Source organism: Gavialis gangeticus, unplaced genomic scaffold (assembly GCF_001723915.1).
Source record: "Gavialis gangeticus isolate Ggan-Ray unplaced genomic scaffold, GavGan_comp1, whole genome shotgun sequence".
NCBI lineage: Eukaryota > Metazoa > Chordata > Crocodylia > Gavialidae > Gavialis > Gavialis gangeticus.
In genome coordinates, this window is record NW_017728982.1 from 2,290,820 (window position 1) to 2,305,474 (window position 14,655).

General features: G+C 44.9%; 1 protein-coding gene across 1 annotated transcript in view; it reads left to right on the forward strand.

The window, feature by feature from the left end:
* The first annotated feature begins 3,973 nt into the window (after positions 1–3,973).
* The window catches only part of CADM1 (cell adhesion molecule 1), a 226,651-nt gene continuing 215,969 nt past the window's right edge, over positions 3,974–14,655 (forward strand). Inside the window, exons 1-2 of the mRNA XM_019511795.1 lie at positions 3,974–4,035; positions 4,598–4,644. Coding sequence (XP_019367340.1) covers positions 3,974–4,035; positions 4,598–4,644 — 109 coding nt within the window. The remainder of the gene's footprint in view (positions 4,036–4,597; positions 4,645–14,655) is intronic.

Sequence of the window (14,655 nt, forward strand, 5' to 3'; positions counted from 1 at the left end):
CAATGTGAAAAGCCCATTGTTGTCCCTGTGCATTGCCCTGATTTATGGCCTGAGCATTGCCCACGCATGGAGATATTGTTCTGGTTTTATGCTTAACACTTCCTCCCATAAATCTGCAGGCATTTGTAGTCAGAGAACACGTTCTTTTATTTAAACACAGGGAGTCTTTATAGCCACGGGACAAGCAGGCTGACATCCCTACCTCCTCTAGGCCTTTCCTGGCCAAGAATTTGTACAAGCAGGCCCAAGAATATTGGAAGAAGAAAGGGAATAGCATACGGATATTGGGGAAAGGCAGTGCATATACAGCCACCGTGGACCGAGACTCCTCCCTGTGCAGTGGAAAACCCCTGGACTCATTCCAGGGTCACAATGGAAGATGTCCTTGCTGCCTTGGAGACCTAATCCCTGTGGGCAGTTCTACTCGCTGTTTCTCTGCAGTCCCTTGCGCTTCAGTCAACAGGAATTTGGTAGTGAATAGTTTCCTTCCTTTATCTAGCTCTTAATATGAGCAGCTAGTTGCAAAGGGGGAAAGTTAAGGTCTTTTGACCCCAGCTGGCTTTCCATTGAGCTGGCTCAGTTTGCATCTGACCCAGTGCAAAGGTTTGGAAGGATTTTTGGGTTTTTTTGTTTCGTGCCTGCAGTGGTGCTGAATTAATTTAATAGTAGCTTGACACATATGAGCAGCGGGAATGGCATTACCGCTTTTGGCCACGGAGGCACTATGTTTGACCCTCCCTGTTATATGCTACCGGGGTATATTTAGTGAACGTTTCTGCCCTGTCCATTTGAATCTAGAATATCTATGCTAGTAAACTTAATGTAGACACAGTATTAGTAAAGCTCAAGCATAACAGTTTAATATCTGATACATAGTGCAGACGCAGTGTTGGGATAGGTTATTTTAAACTTTTGAATGACCCTCTTGTTGTGGAGCTGGTGTTTCTGGCCATATCGGTTGGGTGACCGTGTCCAAAGTATAGCCATCAGAGACTGAAACTGGGAAGAGGTATCATTGCGTTTTTCATGGCCTGGTACAGTTGGGCATCTTCATTAATGACTTGGAGGATGGAGATGAGTGGGGTAACAAGCCCTTGAGAGGAGAGTTTTAGGTTGCAAAATGTCCCTGGAAAACTGGCAAAACAATCAGAAATGATCTGGATGGAAGTTGATAAGACGAGTGAAACGTTGGCTCCTAGGATGGAGCTCTCAAGCGCGCACGTGGATAACGGGGGAACACGTGGCACGGTGGCAGCACTGCAGAGAAGGGTGGGAGGCGTCGTCTGGCTGGACACGAGTCAAAAATAAGAAGTAATGCACTGAAATATAGAACAAGGGAGCTTTAGGTTGAATATTAGGAAGAGATTTCTAACTGGGAAGGTGGTTAAGTGTTGGGACACATGACCTGGAGAGGCTGTGGTGTCTTCATCCTTGAAAGGTTTTAAGCGCAGGTTAGACGTGTGTGTGTGTCGGTGGAAATATGAATGAGCAGTGCATTGGACCAGAGGTCCCTTCCAGCCCAGCCTTTCTGCAATTCTGTCTTGGGGGTGGAAAAACCCAAAGGCCTATTCATTAACAGCATATAATTTGGAAATCACTGAGCCTGTAGGGACATGTTCTGGGAGTGAAAAAAACCCCCGTGTCGAGTAGAGGGGTTGACTTTAATTCTAATGTAGCATCTTTCCAAGGGGCATCCTGGAGCAGATGTGTTGTCAGCTGTGACTGTGTAGGGATCAGTCCGTGTTGTGCTGACAGACCCCCTTCTGTCTGGTGCACTCTGCCCTCGAAAAACTTCCTGAATTGCCTTTCAGACAAGGCAGCTACTATTGCCGCAACTGTTGGCTTTGGCTTCCTGCCAGTCTGAAATGTATCCTTCCCTCCTGTGTGCGCGGAGGAGCAAGTAGAAAGGGAAGTGATATTTCAGATCCGTAGGGAAGTGGAAGGTGGGAAGATTATTAAATAGTTTTAATTCTGGACTACTTTTAATTGCAATGATTGCATCCGTCTCCTTTTTTGCATCCTGCGAAGGATATTGCTCCTTGCACCTACCCGGTCCTGGCAGCGTAATTTATTGAGAGCGCTCTTGGCTGCGAGTTGTTGCTTTGCCCTTATCTGTGTAGCGTTCACGCTAGTCAAAGACACGCGGCGCACACTCTTGAGGGAATGTACACAAGGTTTAAATTGACTTTCAGGATTTCTCTTCCTGGGTAATTTATCTGACAAAAAGGGAGGCCTCACCATGGCTCGCGTCCCGGAAACGTGAATAATAAGCTGCACCTTTTGCTTTCAATTTGTGCGCCTCGTGAATCCATGTGCATTCAACCTTCCTGTTATCGGAAGAGAGAGAATGCCCCTTCACCAGCTTAATTAATGTTGGGGAGGAGGGTTGTTTCCTTATTTATAGTCCTTGCAACCTTTGAATGATCCTCTCTCTCTGCACAGTCTGGAGCGACGACATCCTGCGTTAACCTTGGTTTGGTATCCAGTTGGATTACTTTCAAGACTTCCTATTTGCATTCCTCCTCCTGCCCACTTGAGCATAGACAGCCTTTCAAGTGTTACGCTTAAAGAAGAAACCATGCCTCGGAGACCAGGATTTTGGAAATTGCTTCCTTTTGCTCTTTGTCATCCGTATGATCTGGTTTAAATTTTTGCCTTTTGTCCACATGATTCAGGGCACGTGAATTTTGTGCACATGATTTGAGTGAGGATTGACTTCCTCGGTGCGTCACAGAATCTGTTTTCTGGCTTGTAGTCGTAGAAAATATGCAAATGAATCTCTCAACTTGGGGGGGGAGGATGGGGGACAGGACAGAAAACCAACCCTGATGTGCGTGCTAAAATTCTCGTCTTGGAAAAAAGTCAAAGCAGCTTTCCCAACAGATTAGGTCTTGCGGATGGCTGCGTTTGGATATGGAGAATGCCCATTTCTTGCCTTGGGAGGATTTTGAAATTCATGTTGCTGTTTCTTTCTGGAATCCTTGAAAGGGGGAGGGAGGAGGGGATCGTTTTGGTTTAAATGAATTAACTTTTTTTTAAAGGCAGCACATCATTAGGGGGGTGTGGTTGGTAACAATGCACATTTGTGAGAGAAAGTCTGGCTTGATTTCTGGTTTTGCACAGTATCATTGAGTGAAATGCTTCTTTTGTTGCAATTTTGCGTCAATCCGTGATGCGACAAAGAATTTCTCTTCTTGTTTCTGGCTGCGGTTGTGCAGTTGGAGAGGAAGCGTGGGCCCTGGCTGCCACTCTCCTCCTTCATTTGGGTCCTGGAACATGAACTGTGCAGGGATTCCTAATGCAGAAGCAGCTCTTAATATGTGCAGCTTAGAGAAGTGAGTGATTGTGCCAGCAAGAATTGTTTGAAGAATTAAAATAGACCCGTTTCCTTGAGGCACTGTGAAGTTAATACTCAGGAGTGTTACCTTGTAGCAGTGATTTGAGGGGTATTATTCCTCAAATCCCTATGCTAATGTGCATGTAGGTATAAATAACGGTGCCTCTGCTAAGGTTGTTTCAGTATTTATTAACCTCTCCCCTTTTTCAAGGGCTTACAACAGAGCTGCAGAAAGATGTGGGGGGAAGAAATCTTGCCCAAGGCCGTAACTAGTTAACGTTGTCTGTGCGTCTTCCTTTTTTCCTTTAATGATATAGCGAAGCAGTTTAGGGAGACTCGGACACCAGCAACTAATGAAATTTGCTCCCCTGCTTGACTGCCGAGGTTGCGTGTGCCGCTTCCCAGCTTCTTTTTTAATAAAGGAAATGAGTACCCCGAATCGAGTCATGCCTCAAGCCAGTCGCTTAAAATTAAAGCTTAAAGTTAACCCCTGTCCTGAAAAACATGTTGCTGGTCTAGTTCCCTACTCCGCGCTGGTCAGAAGCCAGTTCTGTGGCCCGGGTCTGTCTTTGAACTGTGCCCGTCTGCTGTGAGCGCTTTGGGATGAGGATTTCTGTGCTGTGCCCATAGCACTGGATGCTCAATAAAGAAATCACCGTCATCAGTACTCGCTGCTGTGTCTCAGTGTTTGAGTGCAGGTAAAATGTTGAACTCCTTGTCAGACCTTTGGGCACATTGCAGTGGCTTACAGGGAAAAGGGACTTGAGGACCTTGGGTCTGTCTGTGGTCAGGGCGGGCTGGGCCTGCGGTGCAGAAATAAGCCTGTCTTCATAGTCCGACAGGTACAAGGGGATGTGTTTGTGCCGATAAAACTCATCTTGTTGTTGCACCAGGATAACTAGAACATAAAACGGAGCTGGTTCTGTTGTAAGCATCAGTGGCCATCGTGAGCATCTGTGCGCTGATGTAGATCTCTCCTTAAAGATTTTAGAAATTGTGGTGCTCTAGGGCAATGAGGGGCCGTGAAAAATGAAATGAGAAGGTGTGAATAGCATGGGTGGGTGCTACGGCCCCTCTTCAGGGTATCTTCATGCGATAGAATAATGTCAAGTTGAAAATTAAACTTAAAAATATTTCTCCCATGTGCTGGATTATGACATTGGTAGCAACAGCTGATTTTTTCCTCCCCCTTTTCTCTCTTTCTTAGGTAAGTGAGAAATGCTTGGACACCCCAATTGAACGGTAATGTTCTGCATGCAGCAGCTCCCAATGCAGGAGAGACGCTTGCCAACCAAGACGCTCCATTAGTAAGTCTAGCAATAACCGAACGTCTGAGCGACGGCGTTCCTGCAAGAGCCACGACGACCATCGGCTTGGTGTTGTGTCCGGGGTCTGTCCCTCTTCTTCTCAGACTGATCATGGGGTCCCTAAAAATACTACTAATAATAAAAAAGAGAGGGACAAGAAAAGCAGAGTTGGCTTGTCATCAGGATAATGCTTAGCATGAAGCAGAGTTCTTGCATGTCTGTAGGATACTCTGGCATGGATGGGAAAAAATAAAGCAGCTCTTTTTAAGCTGCTGTTTCTCCTCGTAGATTTGAGATCATTCTTCTCTGGGTGACTTTTATAATAAAAATTGATTCCTCATGGCAGGAAATGGCTCCTGTTTAGTGCTGAGTGGGATGTGGGATGGAAGGGAATCTCTTTTTTATGCCTAGTCTGAAATTAAAATCAAAGGAGTACCTAAAGTAAGGGGGGAAAAAAACTTTTTTAGTCAAATTTTGTGAATGCTCTTTGCCTTATTCGGTGAGGGAGGAGAGCTGGCAGGAGGAGTTAGGCACTGTAGGGAGGGGAAATCTAATAGTAGCCTCACAAATAAATGAAGGTGCTTTAAAGCATCAACAGGTGGATTCTTTCCATGCTGGAGAAATACCCCTTTTGACAGGACATTTGCAAGTCCTGACCATGTTCTCAGTGGTTTAATGGTAGTTCATCTGCTTATGAAGGTAGGCGTGTGGGTGAGAGGCCTTTCATATGCCTGAAAAACTTCCTCAGTAGACCTAAAAAGAAAGACACTTCATTCACTGCATGGCTCATCACGTGCTAAGCCTCATTCCCTGGCTCAGTTTTGGTGGGTCCCTTAATGGCCTACAAGCACTTGGCTTTTGAACTGGTGCATATTGGTGGCCAGTGGGCTTGCTTAGATGGCAGACTCTTCTCAAGTTTTCTGAGACGAGGCATTGGAGCATTGAATCGGCAAGAACATTTTGGTGAAGCCAACTGAGGCTCTAGGTCGACAGCAAACCTGCTGTTTTCAGGGAATGCTACTGGGGTATCTTGTGTCCCCTGACAAACCTGGAGAAATCAAATCTGTTCTGAGAACAAGACCAGCGATGGAAGCTGGGAGAGGTGGTTTGGGCTTCCTAAAGGCTCCGGTCCTACAAGGTGGGAATGTCTGATGACAGGGTTGGAAGTTGACGCCTTGCACTGTGGTTCAGTGCAGGTTTAGCTGTCCTAGTCCGCTGTGGGGAGGAAGCTGCCCTGCAAAAAAAGCTTTTAAAATTATTTTAAAAAAATTTTTTTCTCCTTCTCAACCGTGCTAATGATAGGATCTGCACAGACAAGACCACCTGAGCCAGCTGCAATGCTAAAGAAAGCATCTAGGACTTGTGAAAGATTTTCCAGTGCGGGATAGCATAAAAGGACTGGAATAATCCTCTTGTAGCCATGTGGTTATTGGTATTAGATTATGGCCAGGAGCTCAAGAGCTTCGGCCCTCACCTGAGCTCACTGCGCTCCTCAGCTGTGTGGACTGCTAATGCGCAGGCTGCTTTTCTCATCATTTTGTCATCCGGGGAAATCCAGCTGTTAGTGTCAATAGGCATCGCACACCTGCCTTTCTTACAAGAAACCAGACATAGCGAGCGGGCTGTTAATGAGTAGAAGGGAAAACTGGGAATGGGAGTAAAATAAATTATGGTTCCAAGTAGGACCTATTTAGTCAAAAAATACTTGTGTAATGTGTTAGAATCCCATTTTCGAGCAATAACACACTCATCGTTGTATTCAAACACGGCGATAAATGCATCAATCTAAATTCATGATTTTGGTTTTTTCATATTGCTGCTAATTATTGAACATAACTAGCTTATTCATAATTTCTTTTCTCCTTCTGCTTGATAGCCATAATCCTGTATTTGTGCTGCTGTCATTCCCATGGTAACAGACTAATGTCTGAAGCAAAAGATTATTAAATACAGAATAGTACATTAAAATAATGTTAAGGTTCTGACTTACAGAGACTTTCACATGGGGGCAAACTTCAAAAAAGAGAACATTTATACAGAAAGCAATTTACTTTGCCAGTAATGTTCTGTATTCCCAAAGCTATTACTGAAGAGATTTGTTTGAGTAACAGCCTTCTCCCTCGCAGCCCATCTTCTCCTCCTGCTTTGCAGTGAAATCCTAATCTTGTGTTTATGTCGTCAGTCTGTTGCCATGGAAACTTTGTCACAAATGTATCATGACCTCACAGCGGGATGGAGAGGGAGGAAAACACGGGTTCAAAGGAAACGGTAAAAGAAGATGATTGCTCAGAACAAAAATGCAAACCTTAACCAAAGGGAGCAAGGCAAAGCATGGAAAATTCACATGAATGTAGGTGATATACGAATGTCTAAGTGTGCACTTTTACTTATTACTTCAGGGGTTTCCTTTTCTGCCAAGTCTGTTGAATTTGCAGCTAGTTTTACAACAAAATAAAGTTACAACACCCGCTAGATTGGTGATTTGACTTGATATCCTCACTTGCAATAAAGCGGTACAGTAAGGTCTGCAGTGGCTTGGTGAACTTTGCTTCCATGATTTCTGGGGTATGGCTGCAAGCTGAACAGGGATGCTGCCTTTCTAGTTGATAAATACCAGTTTTATTACCTTCCAAACTCTGTTGTGAGTTTTCCCTCCCTCCCTCCCCTTCCCACCCCCGGTTGCTCCATACCCTGATTCAATGCATGCTTGTTAGTGAAGCAGAATTGCTTGATCCACCAGTGCGTGGGTAGTGGTCTTGGTGGACTGGTGAAATTCTGGCACCACAGGTGCCAGAACTGTTTTAAGGCATGGGGAAATAACATTGAAAGGCGAGACAGGAACCAAATTCACGTAGAGTTTTGGCACCCGCAAGATAACCAAGATGCTTGATTGTCTGCTGCAGAAGTGCCTTGGATTTGAGAAGAGGGGGAAAATGGACAAGTACGGACATGTTATCTTAGATATCATGGGGAGGGGTGGACTAGATGACCACCTGAGGTCCCACCCTACCCTAATTTTCTATCCTTCTGTATCTGTCTATAGAAGTTGCTTGATCCAAGGTAGCTTTTGTTGCTTACAGACTAGAACTGATCATCCACAGATGCATCTCGAGCAGGTCCAGGGAGGTGATCCTCCCCCTCTATGCAGCACTGGTCAGGCCGCAGCTGGAGTACTGCGTCCAGTTCTGGGCGCCGCACTTCAGGAGGGATGTGGACAGCATGGAGAGGGCCCAGAGGAGGCCACTTGCATGATCAGGGGGCAGCAGGGCAGGCCCTATGAGGAGAGGCTACAGGACCCGAACCTGTTCAGCCTCCACAAGAGAAGGCTGAGGGGGATCTAGTGGCCTGTTACAAGCTAGTCAGGGGGGACCAGCAGGCACTGGGGGAGTCCCTGTTCCCCCGAGCATGACCAGGAGTGACCAGGAATAACGGTCACAAGCTGGCAGAGGGGAGATTTAGGCTAGATATCAGGAGGCGCGACTTCACTGTCAGAGCGGCTAGGATCTGGAACCAACTTCCAAGAGAAGTTGTGCTGGCTCCTGCCCTGGGGGGCTTTAAGACAAGGCTGGACAATCACCTTGCTGGGGTCATTTGAGTACTCTTTGCTGCCATGGCAGGGGGTTGGACTTGATGATCTGCTCAGGTCCCTTCCGACCCGACCAACTATGAAATTATCAGACTTTGTGGCACGGAGGAATAATTCCCTCCCTAGCATTGGCGGGAGTTCAAGGGGGGATTTTCTTTCTCACTGGACGGTGGCACAGAGCTGCTTCTCTTTGTGGGGAAGGGATGAGAGGGCAGCAGGCAAAGAGCCCACGTTGTACAGGGATGAGCAGCACAGGTGGATCTCCATCTCTGCCGTCACAGATGGAGGGATGAGCCTCTTTTGAGCTCTGGAAGGTCTTGGGTCTGGGATTTTTTTTAGCAAACACTGCCCAGCTTAAGAGAGCTTTATAAGTTGGTTTTAAAGCACCCTCCAGCATTGCAGTCCTGGAACCAGCATGGTATACATTTGTCTGCTGCTGGACCCCCCTATTTTTTGCCTCCCTGACTGCTTTTTGAGTGTTTGTGTGCTGGAAGGGTCAGTAGTATGGAAAGAGTCTTGGGCTTTGTTTGGCTTTTTTGGATTATGCCTTTTGTTGTGCCTTGTCAATTAAGACATGACTCTCAGATTCCTGTGTTGACCAGGTAAGCATAGCTGGCCCTTATTTTTTTTTTTTTTTTAATGAACTTCAAGTGGAAGTTTTCCATCTCATCCAAGATAGCTTGTGTTTAAGGATACTCAAGCCCTCTAATAGCAAAGGGAGAGAACAGTTGATGTCTACTGGTTTCATCTGTGAAAGTCATGCAGTGTGGATGCTGGTTTGGTGATGAGTTTAGCCCTTCTGAATTTTAAGCACCAAATAAATCCGTGCAGAACGAGAGAGAGGAAATGCAGCCTGTAGGAAGTTACTACTTGTCTATTTTTTTTGTTGTCTTTTAGCGGGTGCTTAAAGCAGCTAGCCCACATAAAAAGTGTGGCGGTCTGCATATTTAACAATATTATTAAATGCAACTCTTTAAAGCGCTGACAAAATGTGCATGCAGCTTGAGCGGTGTGATGGGTATCGGCCACTTCAGCGATCGCATCACACCGAGAGGTGCCAATGTGGGGACAGTTTTCCCTTTTCTGTTACCACTTGTTTAATGTCAGGCAGAATGCCAGGGTTGAAATGCTGTTTCTTGACCTGAGTTTATATGGTATATACCAGCCCGTGTGCCTGGTTAGCTAGGCTACCTTCCCCCACCTCCCACTTTTTTGCTGTATATAAATGAGAGATCATTAAATAGTTTTTGTCTTGCAGTAGAGTGGGTGTTAGTAGAAGAGATGAATAAGTGCATGTTTCTTTGTACCTTAAAGCAAAATACCATTGCAGTAAAGTCCTGTCTAAAACCTAACCCTGCCTTTCCTTTCGTTGTTGGTTTTAACATGTCTTAAGGTTTTAACGAACAGAGTTTTCCTTCTGGAGGTAGACTTAAAATCAGAAGTTATAAGGAAAAATGTTGCCATAGAGGCATCTCGTTTCATATTTAGCCTTAAGAAATGTATGGTATTCAAAACAAAATAGTAATAGGTTTTCTTCCCCCCCGTCCTCCCCAACCACCCGCTATTATTCCTTCTGCAATGTGGATTGTCTAGCCTTGTTTTAGAGTACAGCCTACAGTCACTTAACAAGACAGCATTGTAAAATTATTGTGCTGTGGCACTTGGTGCAGTGGGTTTTGATGTTCTTTCCTCTACTGACATGTTTGCTTGATTGCTGAAGAGGGTTCGAGTTGTCTGAAAATTGTTCACGGGCACGTGGGTGTGCATCTACACCTATAGTATCCTTCCTGGGTGCATTTTTGGAAAGGCGAAATGACAGAGTTAGCAGAAAGAAAATATCCTTTGAAAAGTAGGGCATCTTTGCTTCTAGTCTTCTACAGAAGCTCTGCTATTTCATAAATGCAGTCTCTTTCTTCTGGGTAATTTATGACTGAGTTCACTGAAATTCTATATTTGGCTGATATATTGAAAAGTCCATTTACTATCAGTGACTTTGTTTTATATTAAAAGAAGCAGATTTATGGGGAGAAGAGTGGTAGCATCACAAGTGCCCTTTATCTTTACTTCTGTAGCAAGTTTGCTCTTAACCTGCCTCTGTCTGAACAGGTGCATTGTTGCTGCTCTGAAAGATTAGGATTTGAAACTGTAAATTTAGCTCTGAGTTGCACCTCAAGGGAAATAGCCCAAGGGTATGGGGTTGCTGTTAAATTAAAACACTGAGCTATATTTCCTTGTCAAGTGTGGGCCCATTGCTAATCTTTTCCTAAGCTTTTACAACTGAAGCAAGAGAGAAAAATGAAACGTGAAGAAGGAAGCAATGATTTTTTTTTTTTTTTTTAACTGAGACTTAATTTTTTTCCCCTCTCATTCTCTCAAAGGTGATGACGTCTTAAAAATCATAACTTTCTCTTCAAGCTAGTCCCAAGGTAGCAAAGTTCATTTAGTGATTTCCAAATGGAAACCTCTGTCACTAGCTGATTTAAGTATGAAATGAGTGCTAGGGGCATGTGGGTTTGTAGTCAGTGGGCTCTTTGCAACTGAAGAGGAAGATGAACCACTCTGAGAGTATCCACTGGTCATCCCTTTCCAAGTTTCATTTACATGGAGATGATGATAGACTGGTCTCCGTCTTCCCCCAGCTGTCTGCAAATGGACATCCGTGCCCATCGAGTTGCTCTGTCCTCCCCTTTGTTAAAACAGAGCTTGTAACGTGTTAATCTCATCATGCCAGGAAGTGGACAGGAGTCCCGATTCATTCAGGTGATGTGATATAAGTTGGCATTGGGATTATTAGGTTGAAGGAAATGAAGGTGACATAGTAAATCAATGCTGACTGAGCTCTTCAGAGGGGGTGCAGGGGATCTGGCTTCTCTAGATTGAATGGGCTGCAGGTGACTCTTTTTGGAATAAAAGGATATATAACAAGTAGGCATTGTGGGCTTGCAAGAAGAAGTGGCACTGATATCATTGCTCCTGGGGAACTGGGAAGGAAGAACCTCTCATACATTAGCCATTTTACCTGCATTTTTCTTAAACATAGTTATGCGTTGGACTTCCAAATAGCTGGCTTTGCATGGAGGATATGTGTGCAAACTGAAGTCAAGGTCCTGGCCCATGAGCATGGGCCCTTATTCATTTCTGGACACGAGGAACTGGATCCTCGACAGCTGTTTCATCACTGGCTGCACGTGGGAGGAGGGAAGAGAAACAAGAGTCGGATTTGTTTGCAACTCGGGCATATGCGAAATCTGATCTGATCTACACTGAGCTCTTGTATTGTGATTCGCTTTAATACAAGATAAAAGCTGATAACTCTGCAAAGAAACAGACCTTTTCAACCTTGAGTTGATCCAGATTTGTTTTCAGTCTGAATTCTTAAGGCTCTTAAGTTGAAACAGAGAAATAAATGCTGGGGGGCTAGTGGATATTAGAATAACTCCAGCTCTGAGTCATTTTGTTTCAAGCCTGGTTTTAAAAATAGGCTTAAATGCTGCTTACATGCTTGAATCCCAATGATCTTTGACTTCGGAGGCTGCGTTTTACAGTTTGATAATGTAGCAGAATAGTTTGGTCTGTGCTGTAAGTGCTTCATTTGCCTTTCAGGACTGATTTTTGAGACAGTTGATATTTCAGAATGAAAGCTGTGTTTCAGCATGCACCACTTAACTCTGAGAGTCCTTTGTAATCAGCTTGCTGATAAAGAATGTGAATGCCACAAAGAAATGGTGAAAAACTAGCTTGCAATAAGAGTAGTGTCCTTTTGAGAGAGAGCAAGAAGTAACTGGAATATTTCTCTATTTTTGTTCATTCATTTTGATGAATTCTCTAAATTGTATGTCTAATTGTGCTCAATTATTACAGTCTGGTGCAGATAGGTTAATAGTTTCTAGACAGTGATGTACATTGATTTCTTTCACAGGCTTTGAGACAATTGTCAATTCATAAAGCACAACTATAACTTTGGGTGATTGTCAATGGCGCGGCGTGTTTTTTGCATTCCTGCTGCTGTACTATTGGCAGCCATTAAATTGATTCAATTTGAAATCTGAATGAGAAATTAGGGTGTTCTTATGTGGACATGTCTCAACTAAATTATTAAATGAAGTGTTTGACTTTTTCATCTGAATTAAACTGGCAGAAGAATTACAATGAACTGTTTCATTGGATGTTTAGGAGCTGGAAGACAGAATGAGGGTTGCTGAAGTATCGCCGTAGTTCCTTTTTGTTTTGCTGCTGTGGGAGGGGTGAGTTTTTAATGGGATAGAAAGGGGGCAAGGGGAGAGGGAATTGGGTCCAACTTGTTCAGTTAACACCAGGACATTTTTTCCTTCTCTTGCAGATCTACTTTGATCTACTCCCTAGTCTTTGGTTAAGCCATTGGCAAATGCTAGTGCTTGCCATCAGGTGTGCAACAGAAAGAACTATGTGCATATTTGTTTCACACTCAGTCACTACGGGGCTGCTATAAAAAGCCAGTCTGGTCATCTTCCTGGAGAGAGATTTGATGGCGCTCCTCAACGCTGAGCTTTTTGAAAGACAGGACTCGGCAACTGGTTGGAGATCTCTCCTGTTGCACTCGATTTAGTTTGTCCTTTCTGAAGCCACAGTGTGCACGTGCGTTTTAAACGTACGCAGCTGTGAGTTATAATTTCACATCTTGGGTATTTCTTAAGGGATGCATGACATCCATTGAAGGTGCAGACCGCTAGTCAGATGCTGAGCATTTGGATATTTGCAAGCTCTGTTTTGTGTGTGTAAGCACACACGTGTTTGTGCAACAAGTAACACAAGGGTGCATGGAGGGAAAGAACATACAAAAAACTAGAACTCTTGGTTCCAAAATGATACCTTTTATTGACCAACTGGAAAATGGCAAGAAAATGCTCCTTTTCTGCAAGCTTTCGGGATCAAAGTCAAAAAAAGCACATACTTGTCCAAACCACAATGGTGCGACTGACCCAGGCAATCGGAGGTGATGGAGACGGGAGCTGGTTGGTAGTGGGAAGGTGCCAGCACTATATATTTTTGAAGTTGCTTAGCTCATGCTCTCTAGGTACGGACTCCTTTTTGGAGAATCCCAGTGTCATGGCATATTGTTCTTACAGACCCGCATGTCAAAACATGAGTCGAGTGAGCTGATGTGATTTGCTGCAGCTTTGCAGGAGCCCACAGCAGGCCAGGCCTGGCACTCAGGTGTTTGCTTCCCAGCCTTGTGTCTCGTTTCTCTGCGCCTTGCTGCTTCAGGGCCAGGGGACTTGCATCCCTTATCTCCGATCAGCAAGTGTTTTGCATTTAGCTGTCTTGGTGTCCTGCCTTTCCCCTTGAACATACCGCTGTGTAGTCTGCTAGCCATTTGGTTTGCTGCAATGGTGTGGCTTCTTCAGTGATTCCACACTATGGTTGGTCTTTTTTAGTTTTTAAGAAAAGTGCCCTTGATGCTTTTCCAGCACTGTCTCTGTTTGGGATTTTTTTTAAACGTGTGTGCTGTGCTTAAATGGCATGCAGTCACCCCTCCCTACGGAGGTTGCAGTGAGACACTCAAGTGATCAAAGGTACTGAGTTGAGTTTTTCAGGATGCTACCAGCTGTCCGGTTACCACTGTTAGTCCAAGGTTCACCTGCTGGCAAATACATTAAGTATGATGGACAGAAACATTTGTTGGCCGAGCTGCATGTTCCTGGTGGTCCGTTGGAAAACTTACTGTACTTAACCTCTTCTGTACTTGTGAATGTTGTGGCTGGAAAGCTGCACATAAAGCTGTGTGTGGATCTGCAAAGCCAGATAGCTTAGATGTCCCGCTCTCTCTCTGTGCTGTGTTAGCCCCATGTCCGTGATCCTAAAAGGATGGAAAGCTGCACATAGAGCGTGATAACTTAGATTTCACAGTCATTAGGGCTGGGAGGGACCTCGGAAGATCATTGAGTCCAGCCCCCTGCCCAAAGGGCAGGAAGTCAGCTGGGATCATAGGATCCCAGCAAGATAAGCATCCAATTTGCTCTTGAAGGTGTTCAAAGTAGGTGCGTGAACCACCTCTGATGGCAGGCTGTTCCAGACCTTGGGGCTTGGACAGTAAAGAAATTCTTCCTTCTGTCCAGCCTGAAATGGTCTCGGAGTGGTTTATGACCGTTCGACCTCGTCATCCCTTGGGCACTCTGGTGAACAAATGCTCTCCCAGATCCTGGTGGTCACTCCTGATAAACTTGTAGGTGGCCACCAGATCACCCCTGAGCCTGCGCTTTTCCAGGCTAAAGAGCCCCATGGCTCTCAGGCTGTCATCGTAAGGTCTGTTTTCCTGACCTCTGATCATGCGCGTGGCTCTTCTCTGGACTCTCTCAAGCTTCTCCACATCCTTCTTGAATTGTGGAGCCCAAAACTGGATGCAATACTCCAGCTGCGGCCTCACTAAGGCTGAGTGCAAGGGGAGA